General features: G+C 46.8%; 1 protein-coding gene across 5 annotated transcripts in view; it reads left to right on the forward strand.

Moving 5' to 3' along the window:
• The window catches only part of ripor1 (RHO family interacting cell polarization regulator 1), a 450995-nt gene that overhangs the window by 426152 nt on the left and 3186 nt on the right, over positions 1–21657 (forward strand). For all 5 annotated transcript variants that reach the window (XM_072518311.1, XM_072518310.1, XM_072518312.1 and 2 more), the window contains 4 exons: positions 4160–4318; positions 12529–12687; positions 13627–13823; positions 14901–14984. In XM_072518311.1, the coding sequence (XP_072374412.1) occupies positions 4160–4318; positions 12529–12687; positions 13627–13823; positions 14901–14984 (599 nt within the window). The remainder of the gene's footprint in view (positions 1–4159; positions 4319–12528; positions 12688–13626; positions 13824–14900; positions 14985–21657) is intronic.

Below are 21657 nucleotides of genomic sequence, written 5' to 3' on the forward strand. Positions count from 1 at the left end.
GGGGTAGATATGTGATTGCGACAGGGGCACTGGAGGGGAGGTTAGTGGTGCTGTTAAGTGTATACAGTCCCAATTGGGGCGATGTGGGATTCGCAAAGAAGGTGTTTGGGGCCATCCCTGACCTGGACACACTCAAACTGATAGTGGGGAGGGGTAGTTGGTACAGGAGCCAAGGTTGGACAGGTCACGGCCTCGCTCGCTGGTCCCATCGGGGGGGCGAAGGCGTTGGCTGGGCTAATGGTGGAAATGGGAGGAGTGGACCCTTGGAGGTTTCTGTACCCAAGGGAGCGGGAGTACTTGTTTTTCTCAGCAGTCCATAAGGTATACTCGCGGATCGACTTTTTCGTGGTGGGGAAAGCTTTGCTGGCTGGGGTTAAGGGGTCGGAATACTCGGCAAATGCAGTGTCAGATCATGCTCCGCATTGGGTGGATATGGTACTGGAGAAGGGGGTCGTGCAGAGGCAGGGGTCGAAATTAGATGTGGGACTTTTGGGGGACCAAGTGTACTGTGACAAAATTGAAATGGTAATTAAGGAATATGTAGGTTTCAACTGTACGGGTGAGGTGTCGAAGGCGGTGCCTGGGAGGCTCTAAAGGCGGTGGTGAGGGGTGAGGTAATTTTGTTCAAGGCCAGGGTGGACAAAGAGGAGAGGTTGGAGCGGCAGAGGGTAATAGATGAGATGTTGGAGGTAGATAGGAGGTATGCAAAAGATGGGGACCCAGCGAAGCTGGAAAAGAGGAAGGAACTACAGGCGAGCTTTGACCGACTATCTACCAGGAAGGGGGTGCGCCAACTGAGACGAGCAAGAGGTGCAGTTTACGAACATGGAGATAAAGCAGGTCATCTCTGGAGGGAGGCAGTGGTAAGGGAAATTGTTCAGGTGAGGGATAGGGCAGGGAAGTTGGTGGTGGCTCATGATCTGATTAACAAGGTTTTTGAGGAATTTTATGAGAGGTTGTACAGGTCAGAGCCACCTGGGGGAGACCATGAGATGCAGGAATTTCTAGATGGGTTGGAGTACCCGAGGTTAGGGGAGGGGGACAGGGCTACATTAGAAGGAGCGATAGTGGAGCAAGAGATAAAAGATGCGATTGGGAGGATGCAGTCGGGGAAGGTGGCAGGGCCGGATGGGTTTCCGGTGGAATATTATAAAAAATTCAAGGATAAGCTGGCACCCCTGATGGTGGGGATGTTTGAAGAGGTGATAGGGAAGGGGGTGTTGCCACAAACTTTGGGGCAGGCATCGATTTCCCTGTTGCTTAAAAAAGATAAGGATCCAACGGAGTGTGGGTCGTATAGGCCCCTATCACTTCTGAATGTGGACTCAAAAGTATTGGCGAAGGTACTGGCCGGTAGGCTGGAGGAGTGCCTCCCGAAGGTGATAGGTGAAGATCAGACGGGGTTCGTGAGAGGGAGGCAGCTCTTTCCAAACGTTAGAAGGGTATTGAACGTCGTTATGGCACCGGCAGAGGGGAAGGAAACAGAGGTGGTTGTAGCATTGGACGCTGAGAAGGCATTTGACTGGGTCGAATGGGGGTACTTGATGGCAGTTCTGGAGCGGTTTGGGATTGGACCAAGATTTGTGAACTGGGTAAAGCTACTATATAAGGAGCCGAGGGCGAGTGTCCGCACAAACAACATCAGCTCGAGATACTTTTCTCTCCACCGTGGGACTAGGCAGGGATGTCCTATATCCCCCCTGCTGTTTGCACTCGCGATTGAGCTGTTGGCCATCGCATTAAGAAGTTTGGGGTTATAGAAAGGAATAGTGCGGGGGGGGATAGATCATAGGGTAACCTTATATGCCGATGACATGCTGTTATACGTGTCGGAACCGAGTGTGTCGATAGGGGGAATATTGGAGCTGCTTCGAGTGTTTGGGTCTTTCTCGGGGTACAAACTAAATCTAGACACAAGTGAGTACTTTGTGGTGTCTCAGCCGGGGATGGGGGCAGAGGTGGGGGGGGGCTGCCATTCCGTAGGGCAGGGACTCCCTTTAGGTACCTGGGGTTGCAGGTTGCTCAGGATTGGGGGGGGCTCCGTCGGTACAACATTTCTAGTTTGGTGGGGAGAGTGAAAGCTGATCTGGCAAGGTGGGATGATCTCCCTCTGTCACTGGTGGGTCGGGTACAGGCGGTTAAAATGAACGTGTTGCTGCGATTTCTGTTTATTTTCCAATGCCTGGCGAGTTTCCTGCCAACGGCTTTTTTCAGAGAAATTGAGGGAAGGATTACTTCGTTCACATGGGGCGAGAAGGTGGCCAGAGTTAGAAAGGTGCTGCTACAGAGGGGAAGGCAGGCAGGGGGTTTGGGTCTTCCGAACCTGATGTATTACTACTAAGCGGCAAATGTGGAGAAGGTGCGGAGCTGGGTCAGAGGGGTTGATTCCCAGTGGGTCAGAATGGAGGAGAGTTTGTGCAGGGGGTCGGGATTGAAAGGACTAGCAACAGCACCGCTCCCGATAGCCCCAGGGAAATACTCAGGGAGTCCGGTAATTATAGCTTCATTGAGAATTTGGAGGCAATTTCACCAACATTTTGGGTTGGGGGCAGGGTCAAGGGAAGTGCCGATTCGGGGAACCACAGATTTGAGCCAGGGAGGTGGGATGGAAATTTTCAGAAATGGGAGGAAAAGGGGATTAAGACACAAAAAGATTTGATTCTTTGGGGTCGGTTTGCAGAAGCGAAGTATGGGCTGGAGCGGGGGGAGATGTTCAGATACATGCAGGTTCAAGATTTTGCCAGAAAGGAGATACAGAGCTTCCAGGTGGAGCCGGCCTCCACATTGCTGGAGGAGGTGCTGACGACAGGGGGACTGGAGAAGGGGGTAGTGCCAGCGGTTTACGGAGCTATTTTGGAAGAGGAGAAGGCAACACTGGAAGGGATCAAAGCAAAGTGGGAGGAAGAGTTAGGAGAGGATATGGAGGAGGCGTTCTGGTGTGAGGTGCTCCGGAGAGTGAATGCCTCCACCTTGTGCGCAAGGTTGGGACTGATACAGCTGAAGGTGGTATACAGAGCACACCTCGCTAGGGTGAGCCGATTCTTTGAAGGAGTAGAAGATGTGTGTGAACGGTGCGGGGGGGGGGGGGCTGCTAATCACGTTCATATGTTTTGGTCCTGTCCAAAGCTAGAGGATTACTGGAAGAGGATTTTTAGGGTAATTTCTAAAGTGGTGCACGTGAAACTGGACCCGGGCCCCCGAGAGACCATATTCGGGGTGTCGAACCAGCCAGGGTTGGAAACGGGTGCGGAGGCAGATGTTGTAGCCTTTGCCTCGTTGATCGCCCGAAGGCGGATCCTGATAGTTTGGAGTGCAACCTCTCCACCCTGTGCCCTGGCGTGGCGGGGGGGGGGACCTGTTGGAATTCTTGATTCTTAAGAAGGTTAAGTTTGGACTGAGAGGAAGGATGGGAGGGGTTCTACAATTCATGGGCATTATTTGTTATGCACTTTCAAGAACTGGATAACATCGAACATTAGTTGGGGTGTGTGGGTGGGAGGGTTGGGGAGGGGGGCTGTGTGTGTTAATGGCGACTATGGGTGATCCCTAATTTCTTTTTGTCTTTTGTTTGTGTGAACATGCGGGCTAATGTTTGGGGTTTGGTGGGAGGATGGGATCGTTGTTATTGATATGCGGATTGACATTTGTTACTGATTATTGTTTATTGTTGGTTGGTGTAAATTTTGGAGAAAATGTGAAAAAGGAGGAGAATAAAAAAAATGTTTAAACATAAAACAACCTTTCTTATCACTTAAATTGATGATCTGATCATCGTCACTAGCTGAGGGAGCTTGCTGTGTGCAAATTGGCTGCCATCTTTCCTACATCAGTGCCCATACTTAAAGTATTTAGTTGACCATAAGTGCTTTGGGACATCCTGAAGTCATGAAAGGCACTGTATCAAATTATTTTCCTCAAAATAAATATAAATTAATTGCGTAACCATAGTGATCTCTAAATTATTGGGCAAATTGGGGCTAGAATTGCAATCTCTGGCTGGACAAAGTCCAGGAGATGTCACATGACAACTAGCTTTCCAGAATCAAGTGTTTCACTGTAAATCTGTCCCGTATTCATGTGAGGGACAAGTTTTCTTTGTTTTGCATTTTTAAAACCTTGGTATTTATGCTGTCTCTTTTTTAAACTTGCATCCCTTCAGTCATGCCACTACTAAAAGATAAGACGGTCCTTTCATTCTGGACACACTGCACCGAGAGCCCGAACCTGTTCAGTGCTACAGTTGAGCGCGTTCTGCAGAAGCTGAACTTGAATTTTGGGAGCAGAGTGAATGAGCAGCACTCTGGCCCACCGGAAGCAGGTTAGTGACCATGTTCAACTGGACAGCTTCTACATGTAGATATCTTTGCTGGAGTAACAAATAAAAGATTATACTTTTGATGCATTTTAAGGAGAAACTGTAATAAGATTTTGAATAGGTTTTTAATGGAGTACCGCATAATAGACTTGTTACTGAGCATTTGGAATTAGCAGACAAGTAGCAAATGGATAGCAAGCTGCCTACAAACAGTAAACAGAGATGGGGGTTTAGAGCAGCTACACAGATTGATAAAAGTGGGTAACGTTTGACAGGGATCAGTGCTGACAGCACTGTTGTTTACTATTTACATAAATGATTAGCACTCTGAAGTTGATGAGAACTTCTAAACTTGTGATGACACCACATTGAGTGGTGTGGTTAACACAAAGGAAGAATACAACAAAGTACAAGAGGACATTACTAAATTTGTGAAATGAGGAGCTTCCAGTGGTGGCCAAGGAGTGAGTGGTCGCACATTAAGTGGCTCCTGCCCGAGGTTGAATTTTTTGGGCATTTTCGCCCGTTTTGCGGGGTGTTACACAGGAGGAAAACGAAAGAACAGTGAGAGTGAATGAGTTTCCTCAGCATGGAATATCTAAGCCCTACCAAACAAGGAGTGCAATGAGTAACGGGCAACAGTCAGACCAGGAGGACTATCGAGGTGCGATAGAGAAAAAGATGGCAGAGAGCTCTGTGGGGTCGTTGCCCACATAATAGTCAATGGAGCAACTAATGGAGCTTTTGACGGTCAAATTCCAACACCACAGGAAGGAGGCCTCGGAAGACTTGGCTAAAGTGGCAGAGCTGATCCTGGCTGCCCTAGAATGAGTGGAGCAAAGGCTGGAGGCGTAGAATGTGCCATCCCAGAAGGTGGACGAGTCGGTGGCCGACCACCATAACCATTTGGCCTCACTAGAGGCTGAAATGCTGATGATGGCGGAGGGCCAGAAGACGCTGCGAGCGAAGGTGGACGACGAGAGAATCGCTCAAGGAGGCTGAATCTCAGGGTGGTGGGGCTGTCTGAAGGGATCGAGGGGACACAGGCCACAAAATACATGGCTCGGATGTTCGAGAAGCTGGTGGAGAGGGGGTGGTTTTCTTCGTTTGTGGCTGGGGTGGGATGTTAGGTATTTGGGTTGGGTGAAAGGCAGGGCTGGAAAGGTGGATTGCTGATGTGGAATGTGTTGGTGTGGTGCAGTTGGCTAAGGGGGGGGGTGGCGGCCGTTAGCATGAGGTGGGCCTGGAGAACACATTGGATATGGTTGATCGGGGTGCGGGCCGGGTGGTGGTGTCCTGGAGCCCACCAACCAGGCTGGTCAGCTGGAATGTTAGGGGACTGAATGGGCCAATCAAGAGGTCTCGTGTCTTTGCAGAAGTGGTGTTCATGCAAGAGACTCATTTAAAAGTTACAGATCAAAGGAGGTTGAGGCAAGATGTTTCATTGAGGGTTGGATATGAAGACTAGGTGGGGAGCGATGCTGGTGAGTAAGAGGGTGGTGTTTTCGGCTGGTAGTATTGTGGCGGATCCTGAGGCTGATTTGTGATGGTGAGTGGGGAGATTGAAGGGGACACCCGTGGTGTTGGTGAATATATATGCCCCAACTGGGATGATGTAGAATTTGTGAAGAAGGTGTTGGTGAAGGTCCCGGACCTGGACACACACCGGTTGATTATGGGGGGGCGGATTTCAATATGGCTTTGAATCAAAAGATAGATCAGTCGTGTCTTAAGTCCCTGAAGGTGTCGGCGATGGCGAGGGAACTGCTGGGATTTATGGTGCGAATGGGAGAGGTTAAGCCATGGCAGTTTGGGAGGCTGAGGGGGAAGGAATTCCCATTCTTTTCGTATGTTCACCGGGGGTATTCCCGGATCGGTTTTTTTTGAGCTGGACAAGAGGTTGCTGGTGGGGCTGGTTGGGACGCAATATCCGGCGATCGTGGTCTCAAACTTGGTGGACTTGACGTGGAAAGAAGAGGTTCCCAACAGCCGCAGTGGAGGTTAGATGTGGGGTTGTGGGCTGATGACGGGGTCAGCGAAAGGATAGGGGTGGCTATACGAAATTATGTGGAGCCCCATAGTGTGGAAAACGCTAAAGGCACTGATCCAAGGGGGAGTTTATTTTGATCCGGGTGCATAAAGAGAAGGGGGAGTGGCTAGAAAGCCAAAGATTAGTGGAAGCCATGCAGGAGGTGGAGCCGAAGTGTCCCTGGGGAGGTGTTGCTAAAGGAGAGGAAGAAGTTCTTGGTGGAGTTGTCTACGGGTAAGGCGATGGGGCAGTTGCAGCGGGTCACGGGGCGATGTCTGAACATGGGGGGAAAACCCAGGATCAGGAGGATATTTTTGGCGAGGGCCAGACGAAGTGACGGGTTGGCACTGCCAAACCTGCTAAATTAATACTGAGCGGCAAATGTTGAGGGTCAGGAAGTGAGCATGGGGGAGAGGTCAGTGTGGGGGCGGATGGAGGAAACCTCGTATAGAGGAACCCATTTAAGGGCGCTGTCATTGGCACCTCTTCCATGCTCACCATGAGCCTGGTGGTGGTATCAGCATTACGGGTGTGGAATCAATGCCATCAGCATTTTAAGATTGAGGCAATGTCATTGTGGGTGCTGGTCTGTGGCAATCGAGGTTCTAGATTCCACTTTTCCTGCATGGGAGAGGGCAGGGATAGAATGCTTTACAGACATGATTTTGGGGCTGATGTTTGAAGAGTTGGGAGAACTAGAGGAGGCGTTTCAACTACCAGGGGGGGCGGGATTAGACACTTCGTTAGGAAGGAGTTGGGTACATTTCCGAAGTTACCAGTCCCGGTGCTGCAAGATAAAATTTTGTCCAAGGACGAGATTGAGGAGGGAAGAGTTTGACATATATGGTGAGTTGATGGATAGAGGACAGTCTTCAATGGAGGGAATAAAACAGAAACGGGGAGAGGAGCTGGGGGGTCGGGATTGTAGAGGTTGGACTGCGGGAGGTAAACGTGTCGTCCTCATGTGCGAGACTGAGTCTCATCCAGTTGGTGCATAGGGTGCACGTGATGGTGTCTCGGATGAGTCAGTTCTTTCCAGGAGTAGAGGATAGGTATGGGCGGTGCGCTAGGGGATTGGCGAATCATGTCCACATGTTTTGGGCTTGCCCGAAGTTAGAGGAGTTTTAGGAGGCCTTTACGGGAACTATGTCGAAGATGCTGGAGATGAAGGTGGCTCCGAGCCCGGGGGTGGCAATATTTGGAGTTTTGGAAGATCCGGTAGTGCTGGTGGGCAGAGAGGCTGATCTGTTGGCCTTTGCTTCCCTGATAGCCCGGAGGTGGATACTGTTAGGGTGGCAGGATTTGGAGCTGTCTAAAGCGATGGTGTGGTTGAGTGACTTGGCGGAGTTTCTGCACCTGGAAAAGATAAAGTTTGCGATTAGAGGCGTGGATGAGGGGTTTTCTCGAGGTGGAGGTTGTTCGTCGACTTCTTTAAAGAGTGGTTAAATGTCAGTGAGGAGGGGGAGGGAGGGTTCTTTTGTTATAGTTGGAAAATGGGACAGGGGCTGGCTCGGAGAGGTTTGGAGTGTGATTTGTGAAGGTTGTGTCCTGATGTTATATCTCTTTTGTTTTCCCTGTGCAAAACTGAAAATGCCTTGAATAAAAATATTTTTAAAATAAGTACCGGTAATTTCGATATGAATAAGTGAGATGGTACATTTTGGTCAGAAAAAGAATGAAGCCACACTGTGTGGATAATAAGAGGGGTAGACACCGAGTGTCGCTATACGCGGATGACCTACTGTTGTATGTGACGGACCCAGTGGGGGGGATGACAGAGGTCATGCAGATATTGAGGGAGTTCGGAGATTTCTCGGGATATAGGCTTAACATGGGGAAGAGTGAACTATTCGTGATACACCTTGGGGATCAGAGTAGAGAGATAGAAGGCCTGCCTCTAAGGAAAGTGGAAAGAAACTTCCGATACCTGGGGATTCAGATCGCTAGGAGCTGGGGAACCTTACACAGACTTAATCTGACACGTCTGATTGGTAGAACAAATGGAGGAGGACTTCAAGAGGTGGGACATGCAGCCTCTGTCGTTGGCGGGCAGAGTGCAGGCAATTAAGACGATGGTCCTCCCGAGGTTCTTATTTGTATTTCAATGTCTCCCTATACTAATCACTAAGACCTTTTTTTTAAAAAATAGACAGGAGCATCACGAGCTTCGTGTGGGCAGGGAAAGTCCCGAGGGTAAGGAGGGGGTTCCTACAACGTAGCAGAGACAGAGGAGGATTGGCGCTACCGAATTTGGGCGACTACTATTGGGCCGCCAAGGTGGCGATGATTCGTAAATGGATGATGGAGGGAGAGGGAGCGGCGTGGAAAAGACTGGAGAGAAAGTCCTGTAAAGGGATGAGCCTAGAGGCGCTGGTGACGGCGCCGCTACGGCTCTCACCAAAAAAGTTTACCACAAACCCAGTGGTGGCGGCAACATTGAATATTTGGGGACAATGGAGGCGACAGAGAGGTGCGCGGGGAGCCCTGGTGGGGTCCCCAATTAGGAACAACCACAGGTTTGCCCCAGGAAGGATGGATGGAGGATTTCAGAGCTGGCACCAGTTGGGAATTAGGAGGGTGGGAGATTTATTTATAGGTGGGACGTTTGCGAGCTTGGGAGCATTGGAGGAAAAGTATAAGTTGCCCCGGGGAAACTTCCTTAGATATATGCAGGTGAGGGCGTTCACAAGACAACAGGTGAGGGAATTTCCGCTGCTCCCGGCACAGGGGATCCAGGACAGAGTGCTTTCGGGGGTGTGGGTCGGGGAGGGCAAGGTGTCAGAGATATACCGAGAGATGAGGGAAGAGGGGGAGGAGCTGGTGGGCGAATTAAAAGGAAAGTGGGAAGAAGAGCTAGGGGAGGAGATAGAGGAGGGTATGTGGGCTGATGCCCTAAGCAGGGTAAATTCCTCTTCCTCATGCGCCAGGCTTAGCCTGATTCAATTCAAGGTGCTACATAGAGCACACATAATGGGAGAAAGATTGAGCAGGTTCTTTGGAGTGGAGGACAAGTGTGGGAGGTGCGGCGGAAGCCCGGCAAACCACGCACATATGTTTTGGTCGTGCCCGGCACTGGAGGGGTATTGGAAGGGAGTGACGGGAGTGATTTCGAAGGTGGTGAAGGCCCGGGTCAAACCAGGCTGGGGGCTAGCTTTATTTGGAGTTGCGGATGAGCCGGGAGTGCAGGAGGCGAAAGAGGCCGACGTTGTGGCCTTTGCGTCCCTAGTAGCCCGGCGTAGGATTTTACTCATGTGGAAGGAAGCAAAACCCCCCGGACTGGAGGCCTGGATAAACGATATGGCGGGGTTCATAAAACTGGAGCAGATGAAGTTTGCGCTGAGAGGATCGGCTCAAGGGTTCACCAGGCGGTGACAGCCATTCCTCGAATACCTAGGGGAACGTTAGAGGGAAGACAGATGACCAGCAGCAGCAACCCAGGGGGGAGGGGGGGGGGGGTGGAAAGTTTTAGTTTGTTAAATGATTAGTTTACCATGTTGATTAGCCATTTGTTCACTGTTAAATTTTCTTTTTTGTTATGTTTGATGTGTAAGGGGAAAAAATTGTGATCGAAAAATTTTCAATAAAATATATTAAAAAATAAATAAATAAGAGGGGTAGAAAAATGAAGGATCTGGGAATTTATTAGTCACTAAAAGTAGCGACGGAGGCTGATTAAGCATTTTCTGAAGAAGCTAATCAAACACTGGTTCACTTTTGCGGGGATAGATTTGAAAACCAGTAGTTATGTGAAACTCGTATCAGGCCTTGGTTAGATCACCCTTGGTGTACTATGCACTGTCTGATCCCTATATTATAAAAGACTATAGATGCAGTGGAAAATGTGCAAAAATATTTGGAAGGTAGAACTGAGAAAATACCTATCAGAAAAAGGTGGAGAATACACTTGAAAAGAGAAAGCTGAGGAGTAAGAATCGTTTAGAATGAGTACTTGAAACACCATAGTATACAAGGCTCCAAACCAAGTGCTGGAAAATGGGATTAGAATAGATAGGTGCTTGATGGCCAGCACGACAGGATGGACCAAAGTGCCTTTTTGCTGTAAAACTCATGACCTGATAGAGGTATATGATGACAAAAGAGTTTGAGAGGGTAAATGTTGATAAAATGCTTTCATTTATGGGGAAATCAAAAACTCAAGGTTATAAATGTAATATAGCCACTAATAAAAAGAAAGAATTCAGTAGAAACTTCTTTATCCATAGAGTTGGATGATTGGAATTTGATACCACATGGAGTTCTGGAGGCAAATGGTGTGGATACATTTCTCAGAGGAAGCTAGAAAAGCCATTGGGGGAGATGGGAATAGAAGGATTATACTAATGGCGTCAGATAAAGAAGGGTGGGCTGAGGTTTATGTGGAGCACAAATGCCAGCACAGACCAAATGGGCCAAATGACCTCTTTCTGTGCTATGGTCTTGATGTAGCTGAATCTGTTTCAGCCTAATTCTAGTTGGAAGGATTTGAGAAAGGAATGTAAGGTGAAGACCATAGTCTGTCATATACTATCCTGATGGTCACAAATTTACAATTAATAGTAATTAGTCTGTAACAGACCCAGATATAATGCAGAGAAAACCTCAGTGGTGGAGAGCTTTGAGAACCATACCTTCAAAGTTACCTGTTCCTATCAAGCCCACCACACTTACCACATGTCATGTTTCCTCTCTTAAATTATTCCTATAATATACCCCAAAATTTTTTCTGAAATAAATTGATTTAAATTAATTAATAAACTGCTTCCACCATCTCCCTGGTCACCTGTTTTCATGGACTAAACACAGGATTAAAAACATTTTCCACAGATTAGTTTTAGATTTACCCCCTTTGGGTACACGCCTTTGTTTCACTTTCCTCAGAACTGTAGAACCAATCTGTCACAGTTAGGCAATATCGAGTCCCTTTAGAATTCTAAAAGCAGCAATCATATTACCTCTCCACCATTCTTTTTCCAATAAGAACATGGTCAATTTACATAATCATACCCCGTAATCCAATCCCTCTGTTCCCTCAATCATTCTGAATCCCCTCTTGTCTTATCCTCAATAGCTGCAGTATCTTTTCTACGGTGTGGCAGTTGGACTGTACAGTTTTCTACTTTGTTCAACACCAGTGTTTTATGCAGTACAGGATGAGCTTGTTACTTTGGCTTCGTGATCTTTTAATAAATCCATCATCTGACTTGTTTTACATAGACTTTTACAGCACAGAAGGAGGCCATTTGGCCCATCCTCTCTGCACCGACTCCCGAAAGAGCTCCCTAGCTAGTCCCCTTCCCCAACCCTATCTCCCTAGCCCTCTAAATTCATCATTTTCAAATATATATATATATCCAGCTCTCTTCCGTAATTACTTCAAATTATTGTCATTTATGACCATTTCCATTAACATTTCCTTTTAAGTGATAATCTCTTCTTGGATTTTTTAAAACAATTTTCATTTCTTTACGTTGATTTTCATCTGTCACCTACCTGCCTGTTCAAGTGCTAATCAATCTCACACCTCCCATATTGAAGAGGGACCAGCATTGTCCTGAAATTCGCCCAACCAAATAGGCATGGCTGGAATGCACTGAAGAGAGAAAGAAGATGGGTTATTCAGTTGATTAGCCCATCTCATGAGCTCGCCTTTCCTTCCAGCAGACTGGCCTTTACAACCCCAGAGCTAATTTAACTCTGCAGGCAGGCTGAGAGCCAGCACTCTTCTTAAGTGAACATTAGCATGAACGTACAGATATGAGGATGATCTGCTTTGTATGCTGTCTGATACATTACTGATTCAGATGGTTTGTGTTAAGCATGTTCTATTGTACCGTGCTGCTGAACTCTGAAATTTACTAGGACCTTCCATTTGGACAATTTATTAACTTTTAGTGCCCCGTCATGAATGTAAGGGTCACTGTCTGTGTGGAGTTTGCACATTCTCCCCGTGTCTGCGTGGGTCTCATCCCCACAACCCAAGGATGTGCAAAGTAAGTGGATTGGCCACGCTAAATTGCCCCTTAATTGGAAAAAAGAGAATTGGGTACTCTAAATTTATTAATTAATTTAAAACTTTCTAGACTAGACTCTGACAAATGTTTGTGATGCTTTAGCAGTATCTACATTACGTGTGGACTTTAATCATTTCTTCAGTAAAATTTATGTAATCTGCTCTTTCTTTCAGTTTTCATTAAACTAGTGGAAAGATTTTTGGACAGAACGTTGCCAAAACGTGCTCGTAGTGGAAATGTGGAACTGCTGACGATCTTCCAATACTTGAGTCACATTGAGGAGCAGAACGTGCCCTCCTTACCTGCCTATATCATGGAGCTGGCAGATGAAGGTACTTTGCTACAGTTCTTTAATGTCTCTTAAACTGCAGCCTCACACCTAACTCTAGCCTTCCATTTATAATCCTCTTCTTTCCTGCGCCTCTGTTTCTACATGTTTTTTCTTTTCACCATATCATTCAGTTTTGAACAGAAGCCAAGACTCTGCCAGCTTGGCTAACAAGATGGGTTGCCTTGAGGTCAGTGGAGCCATAATGAGTGCGGTGAATGCCCATAGGAAGCCTTTTTGTAGCAGCACTCTGGACTGACCCTTTCCATTAGCACAAACTGACGTTGACATGTGATCATCATCCAGCCGATATTTCCAGCCATTCTGGCTGTTTCCATGCAGGATCCTGTTAATCAAGGAGAGCGCACACTCTTATCCAGCAGGGCGCTATCAGCTTGGAAACATGTCTCAGTACAATTATTTTTTTTCTGGAATAATTTCCATGTTTTTGCAAATTGTGAATGTTGTAGTCTGGTTTTTTTTTTTTAATGGTTGTTGAAGGTTTAGAATGATATAAACATAAAATACACCTGATTTGATTTTATAAAAGCTTTTGATGAATCTCTGGGGGAAGAATACACATCTGTATTTGAATGTGGCACGTATGCATACCCTATCCTTGTGATGCACTTGTTCATTGATACACGTATTGCACCGGCTGCAGTACTTCTGGGTTAGATCAGGAATTTTTGTCCCCCTCCCTTCCCTGATCGCAAGCCAAGCTTCTACATGGAATGCATGTAATGATGCTGGGAGAGCATTGGTGTAGGTTCACATGTCAAATAACCACCCGACAATCCTGTCCAGTCACAAAAATAGTGAATAGCCACTCAAGTCAGATAACCAGTTTACGGTCTGTTTAATCTGGATAGAGTAGAAATGGCCATAGATATTTTATGATTTTTTGCTCCCCCTCCATCCTCATAATTTCCATTCTTTGCAGTATTCCTGGTTCAGAATCTTCAGTCCTCTGAAAGGGACGTGGTTCTGAAGACTCTGAAACACCTCTCGGGGACTCAGCTCCAGAAGGATGGACTGAAAGCCGTGGGTCTGCTTCTGTTGGAGGACAACACTAAGATCTGCAACACTGCTGCCTCTGTGCTGAAAAACCTGGCAGAAGATTCCAAATTCAGAGAAAAGGTTGGTAGTAAAGGGTCTGTACACGTAATTGCTTCTCTCAAAGCTACCTTGACTGCTCCCTCCAGAAACTTATCTATACAGGGGACAGAGATGATGGCACAACGCTTAAAGACTCTTTGTAAATTAGGAACCCCTTAATTTTATGTGAAATCTTTTATTGTGGACTTAATGGAGCTGTGTTTGAGATCACCATGAGGACATGTATTGTACCTCTTGGGGTTGGCCTGTTGGCAGTGCAAGTGTATTATACCTGAGCAGGCAAGGCTGCTGGTAATAATAGTGTATTGTGCCTGAGCAGGTGAGGCTGTTGGCGGTATTGCACCAATCTAGTTGCATTTGTGCAGTGTGGTTTCACCCAAAACTGGGTATTCACTTGTTTATAGAAAATTTAGGGGTGATCTGATTGAGGTATTTAAAACGTTAAAAGGATTTGATTGAGTAAATAATGAGAAAGTATTTCCTCTGGTGAAAGAATCACAAACAATGGGACGTAATCTAGAAGTTAAAGCTTGGCCATTCAGAATTGGAATCAGGAAGCACTTTTTCTCTCAAAGAACAGCAGAAATCTGGAACTCTTTCCCCAAAAGACTGGATTAATTGGTTAATTGGATCTTTCAAGATTTTACATTGATTGTTATTTGTCAGGTAAAGGTGTCAAGGGATATCAAGAAAAGGTTGGTCATTTAAATTGCAGTACAGATCAACAATAATCTAATGGAATGGTGGAATAGGCATGAGGGCTTGAAAGCCTACTCCTGTTCCTATGTATCACTGCAGTTGCAATGTCAATGCAGCCAAATCCAGTTTTTGTATCCAATCAGAATGAAGCAGAAAATTGGCTGGCTCGATACCATTCATTATCTGTTTAAATATTGTAGATCCTCCACCAAAGTGCAGTGAAACGTGGGTTTACAGAGCTGAGTCCTTGTTAGCACTTAATCACTAACTGCCCTGTTGTGTCACAAAGAGCACTGTTTACACTACATAAGCATTCATCTCGAAACGGCTAGTATATGAACGTTGGAAGATGATTTGTTTTGTGTGACAGACTAATTGTGTATATTTGTTTGTTTTCAGGCCCTGGTTTGTTACTTGGAGTTGCTTGAAGATGAGGATGGACAGCTGAGAAAAGTAGGTTGTACAGCACTGGCGCATCTAAAGGTGAGTGCTTCAGTTCAGTGATTGGGGAAAAAAAACACATGACACTTGAACCCATCCTAATTTACTGTCTTAGCCTGCTCTGAAATGACTATAAACGAAGACCCCCTCGAAAGTCATTTTGTTGCTTTCACTAAATTGTGAATTACTGTATGGATATAGAACATAGAACTGTACAGCACAATACAGGCCCTTTGGCCCACGATGTTGTACCAAACTAGTCTGAAACTAAGATCAAATCAACCTACGCCCAATCATTCTAGTGCACTCCATATGCCTATCCAATAACCTCTGGGAGTAGTGTGTTCCACGCCTGATAGTTTCATAGTCGACTTAAAATGCAATAGCAGCAACTTTCCACAGACTTGACCTAGTTCTCAATGTTGTCTAAGCTTGACTTTTTAAAACTAGAAAGGGATTTTCTTTTTCTGGCACAGTTTCAAACTTGGCTTCATTTCTACATATAGTTTACCTGCTTCTGCAGTCTCCTGAATATAACTCCGTCTACGTTTTGAAATCTTTGCATGTACAGAACCACGCTATTGACTACTGCAATGTCTGTATAAACAGCGTTTTAAAATACTTGAATTAGATTAAAGAGCAGGATGTAAAATTTTGATTGATGGTAGATGAATAATCTGAGCCATGACATGTTAAATGTTCCATGAAACAAATGGCTTTAAACCTATGGTACCCAAAGCTGCTCAACACTGTGGTTTTCCTTGTGCCTTAGTCTGTTGTGAACTAATTGATTGCTTTGATTTAGTCAGCAACTTCACTATTGTTGTATCATGCAACTACCATGGTGATAGAAGGCAAACTAACTGAACCATGGTCTTTGCTGGTTTAACAGTTGCCGTGGAATCTTGTCCCCAAAATGTTCGGCAGTTTTGAGCAGCCACCTTTCAGCAAAACTGAAAGCACCGGTAAACTAGAAAGTTTGAAAAATTGAAAAAGGACAAAAGAGGAGTGAATGGGGAAATAATAAACAGATACACCAATCAGAGGGGGTCTGGGTCTGCTCAATAGGAACAGATAATTTGTTAGATAATTTGGTGTGAGACTCTTCTGACCGTATCAGCAGTGCTTCACCAAAGGAATATATCGTGTAATTACCTGCCTACAGAGAAGGACACCACTCGAGTATGTCTGGGCCTGTGTTGAACTACACCACAGCTAATCAGTTAAATAAAAGGAAGCAAAGCCTCAAGCTGATCTCTATTTAACATTTAAGGGTGCTAAGGATGGCCATTTTGTCAAGAATCTGCTCCAGGTGGTCACCAGGCCTCTGTTGAGCAGGTGCTCAGTCTTCTATTGGCCATCAATCTGTTCTGTGACACATAAACTTTTGAGAACCGTGGTCACAATGAGGCCCAAAATTTGACCAGATCCTCTCAAGATGATGAGTTTGACTGCCGTGCCCTTTCTTGAACCAAGTCCACTACACAATGTACAGGAAATTGCAGGAATGAAAACAAAGACTTCTCTAAAGAAACACTGCTTCTTTGTGCGTCAACAGGGACGTTTGTATGTATCTTGCAAGACCCATCCCAGGCACAAACAGAGGCAGGGCTAACCGAGAGATTTGAGCTTAAATTATAATAAATTGTAAAAGAGGCAATATATATTCAGCAGGGTCCACGAGCTGCATGCATATTGGTGGCCACCCTGGTACCCCTCTCCTAGGTCACCTGTGAGGAGTAACGGGTCAATGGTTATGTTAATTAAACAATGATGCTCATGATGATGTAAGCATGACATCAGGGCCAGATGACCAAGATGCTCCAAGGGTGGTAGACACAGAACAGTATGTTTCCAGAGAACAATGTATTTGGAATGAGGGCTTGGATATAAATAATGTAAATAATAGTTTTTGGAAACACTAAATGTTGACTATTTCCAAGTCTCACAAGAGTATGTGAAATCTCATCAAAACAACCTGGGATCACACAAGGTGTTGGACTGACCAGATTATTTGAGTTAATGTAGATTCAAAACATATAATAGTGACAGGCAAAATGATCATGTTTCGGGGCGTATACCGGACCTGGAGGTAGGAAACTTGATTTTAGGAGGGGACTTTAATACGGTGCTGGACCCGGGGCTAGATAGATCCAGCTCAAGGACCGGAAGAAGGCCGGCAGCGGCCAAGGTACTTAAGGGGTTTATGGACCAAATGGGGGGAGTGGATCCATGGCGATTTCTTAGACCTAGGGCTAGGGAGTATTCCTTCTTCTCCCATGTCCATAAAGTGTACTCCCGGATAGATTTTTTTGTTTTGGGAAGGTCGTTGATCTCTAGGGTGGAAGAAGCTGAGTACTCAGCCATAGCGGTTTCGGATCATGCCCCACATTGGGTGGACCTGGAATTAGGAGAGGAAAGGGAGCAGAGAACACTCTGGCGATTAGATGTGGGACTGATGGCGGATGAGGGAGTGTGTGCAAGAGTGCGGGGGTGTATTGAGAGATACCTAGAGGTCAATGACGACGGCGAGGTCCCGGTGGGAGTGGTATGGGAAGCACTAAAAGCGGTGGTCAGAGGAGAGCTGATCTCCATTGGGGCCCACAAAAGGAAAACAGAGGCCAAGGAAAGGGAAAGATTACTGGGGGAGATTTTAAGGGTGGATAGGGAATTTGCAGAGACCCCGGAGGAGGAATTGTACAGGGAGAGGAGACGACTCCAGACGGAATTTGACCTTCTGACCACCAGAAAGGCGGAGGTACTGTGGAGGAAGGCACAGGGGAGGAGGTATGAATATGGGGAAAAGGCGAGTCGCCTGTTGGCTCATCAATTGCGAAAGAGGGCAGCAGCGAGGGAAATAGGAGGAATTAGAGACGAAAGGGGAGACACGGTGCGAAGGGCAGGAAAGATAAATGAGGTGTTCAAGACCTTCTATGAGGAACTGTATAGGTCTCAACCCCCAGAGGGAGAGGAGGGGATGCGGCAGTTCCTGGACCAATTGAGGTTCCCGAAAGTGGAGGAGCGGGGGGTGGTAGGCCTGGGGGCACCGATTGGGGTGGACGAGGTTATTAAGGGACTGGGAAGCATGCAAGCAGGGAAGGCCCCAGGACCAGACGGGTTCCCGGTGGAGTATTACAGAAAATATGTGGACTTGTTGGCCCCGTTGATGGTGAGGACGTTCAATGAGGCCAGGAAAGGGGGGACTCTACCCCCGACGATGTCGGAGGCGACGATATCGTTAATTTTGAAGAGGGATAAAGATCCGTTGCAGTGCGGGTCCTATAGACCCATTTCATTGTTGAACGTGGACGCCAAATTGTTGGCAAAGGTACTGGCATCGAGGATAGAGGACTGTGTCCCGGGGGTGGTGCACGAAGACCAGACAGGGTTCGTAAAAGGGAGACAACTGAATGTTAACGTGCGACGACTATTAGGGGTGATAATGATGCCCCCAGTGGAGGGGGAGGCAGAGATAGTGGCGGCAATGGACGCAGAGAAGGCATTTGATAGGGTGGAGTGGGAGTATTTATGGGAAGTGTTAAGGAGGTTTGGGTTTGGGAACGGGTTTATTAGCTGGGTTAGACTTCTTTATGGGGCTCCAACGGCAAGCGTAGTTACAGGTCGACATAGATCGGAGTATTTCCGACTATATAGGGGAACAAGACAGGGATGCCCGCTGTCTCCATTGTTGTTCGCGTTGGCAATTGAACCTCTGGCCATGGCGTTGAGAGACTCCAGGAAATGGAGAGGGGTGATTAGAGGGGGAGAAGAACACCGAGTCTCGTTATATGCGGATGACCTATTGTTATACGTGTCGGACCCAGCGGGGGGAATGATAGAGGTTATGCGAATTTTGAGGGGGTTCGGGGATTTCTCGGGGTATAGGCTAAACATGGGGAAGAGTGAATTATTTGTGATACATCCAGGGGACCAGAGTAGAGAGATAGAAGGCTTGCCTCTAAGGAAAGTGGAAAGAAACTTCCGATACCTGGGGATTCAGATCGCTAGGAGCTGGGGAACCTTGCACAGACTTAATCTGACACGGTTGGTAGAACAAATGGAGGAGGACTTCAAGAGGTGGGACATGCAGCCTCTATCGCTGGCGGGCAGGGTGCAAGCAATTAAGATGATGGTCCTCCCGAGGTTCTTATTTGTATTTCAATGTCTCCCTATCCTAATCACTAAGACCTTTTTTAATAAAATAGACAGGAGCATCACGAGCTTCGTGTGGGCAGGGAAAGTTCCGAGAGTAAGGAGGGGGTTCCTTCAGCGTAGTAGGGACAGAGGAGGATTGGCACTACCGAACTTGGGCGATTACTATTGGGCCGCCAATGTGGCAATGATACGTAAATGGATGATGGAGGGTGAGGGAGCGGCGTGGGAAAGACTGGAGAGAAAGTCCTGTAAAGGGACGAGTTTAGAGGCGCTGGTGACGGCGCCGCTACCGATCTCACCTAAAAAGTTTACCACGAACCCGGTGGTGGCGGCAACATTAAATATCTGGGGACAGTGGAGGCGACAGAGAGGGGTGCGGGGAGCCCTGGTGGGGTCCCCAATCAGGAACAACCATAGGTTCGCCCCAGGAAGAATGGATGGAGGATTTCAGAGCTGGTTCCAGTTGGGAATTAGGAGGGTGGGAGATTTATTTATAGATGGGACTTTTGCGAGCTTGGGAGCATTGGAGGAAAAGTATAAGTTGCCCCGGGGAAATTTCTTGAGATATATGCAGGTGAGGGCATTTACTAGACAACAGGTGAGGGAATTTCCATTGCTCCCGACACAGGGGATACAGGACAGGGTGCTTTCAGGGGTGTGGGTCGGAGAGGGCAAGGTGTCAGAGATTTACCGAGAGATGAGGGAAGAGGGGGAGGAGTCGGTGGGCGAACTAAAAGGAAAGTGGGAAGAAGAACTAGGGGAGGAGATAGAGGAGGGTATGTGGGCTGATGCCCTAAGCAGGGTAAATTCCTCTTCCTCATGCGCCAGGCTTAGCCTGATTCAATTTAAGGTGCTACATAGAGCACACATAACGGGAGCAAGATTGAGCAGGTTCTTTGGAGTGGAGGACAAATGTGGGAGGTGTGGCGGGAGCCCGGCACACCACGCACATATGTTTTGGGCGTGCCCGGCACAGGAAGGATATTGGAAGGGAGTGACGGGAGTGATCTCGCAGGTGGTGAATGCCCGGGTCAAACCAAGCTGGGGGTTAGCTCTATTTGGAGTTGCGGAAGAGCCGGGAGTGCAGGAGGCGAAAGAGGCCGATGTCGTGGCCTTTGCGTCCCTAGTAGCCCGGCGCAGGATCCTACTCATGTGGAAGGAGGCGAAACCCCCCGGACTGGAGGCCTGGGTAAATGATATGGCGGGGTTCATTAAACTGGAGCAGATAAAGTTTGCCCTGAGAGGATCGGCTCAAGGGTTCACCAGGCGGTGGCAGCCATTTCTCGACTACCTAGGGGAACGTTAGAGGGAAGACAGATGACCAGCAGCAGCAACCCAGGGGGAGGGGGGGGGGGGGGGGGGTTTAGTTTAGGTCAAAGATAAAGGGGTTTTGTTACTTGTGTATTGTTTAAAATTTCTGTATTGTTATTGTTGCGTTTGCTTTGTAAGAGGGGAAAAATTGTTGTTTGGGAAAAAAATTTCAATAAAACATTTATAAAAAAAAAAAATGATCATGTTTCTATATGTGAATTCATTACTTTTTGTAGTTTACAAGCTAGTTGGTAAAAATGTTTGTTCTCCTTGCTTCCCTTTTGGTCTCTAATTTTCCAACCTTCTTAAAAATACTTGTCCATCTTTCCTTTCAGTTCTGAAGCCACAGCCAAAACTTTATTTTTTCCTCACTCTTACAGACAACAGAGCTGCTATGTACTTCTTTTTTTTTTAAATTTAGAGTACCCAATTATTTTTTTCCAATTAAGGGGCAATTTAGTGCGGCCAATCCACCTACCCTGCACATCTTTTTGGTTGTGGGGGTGAAATCCACGCAGACTCGGGGAGAATGTGCAAACTCCACACGGACAGTGACCCAGGGCCGGGATTCAAACCCAGGTCCTCTGCGCCGTAGGCAGCAATGCTAACCACTGTGCCACCGTGCTGCCCGCTGCTGTATATTTCTACTATTTGGAGTTTTCATCCTTGTATTCAATAATGTTGGGAGATTGAGTGGCTGTGCTGCCATATTCCATTGTGGAGCTGGATATTAGTTTGCTCCCATGGTCCACTTCGAGAAGCCCCTACAAACCATATCTTAAAAAACAGAAGCAGGAATAGGCCATTCAGCCCCTCTACCATTCTGTAAGATCACAATCACAAGATCTGATTGTGGTCTTAATTCCACTTGCCTGCATGCCCCTCACCCTACCCCACTAAGTGTTGACTCCTTTTACAGATCAAAAATATATTCAATGAATCAGCCCCCACTGCCATCTGGGGTAGGTTACTGACGCTCTTTGAGAGAAGAAACTCCTAATTTCTGTCGTAAATGGGAGAGCCCTTATTTTGAAAATTTTGCTCCTGGTCCTTGTTTCCCCCAGGAGAGGCAACATCCTCTTGGCATCCATTCTGTCAAGTCTCCTTCAAATGTTTTATGCTTCAATAAGATCACCTCTCATTCTTCTCAACTATAATTTGTATAGGTTCAACCTTTCCTCACAAGATAACCCTTTCATCCCAGGAATCAACCTAGTGAACCTTTTCTGACACCAGTCTATCCCACCTT

Source organism: Scyliorhinus torazame, chromosome 10 (genome assembly GCF_047496885.1).
Source record: "Scyliorhinus torazame isolate Kashiwa2021f chromosome 10, sScyTor2.1, whole genome shotgun sequence".
NCBI classification, from domain to species: Eukaryota; Metazoa; Chordata; class Chondrichthyes; order Carcharhiniformes; family Scyliorhinidae; genus Scyliorhinus; species Scyliorhinus torazame.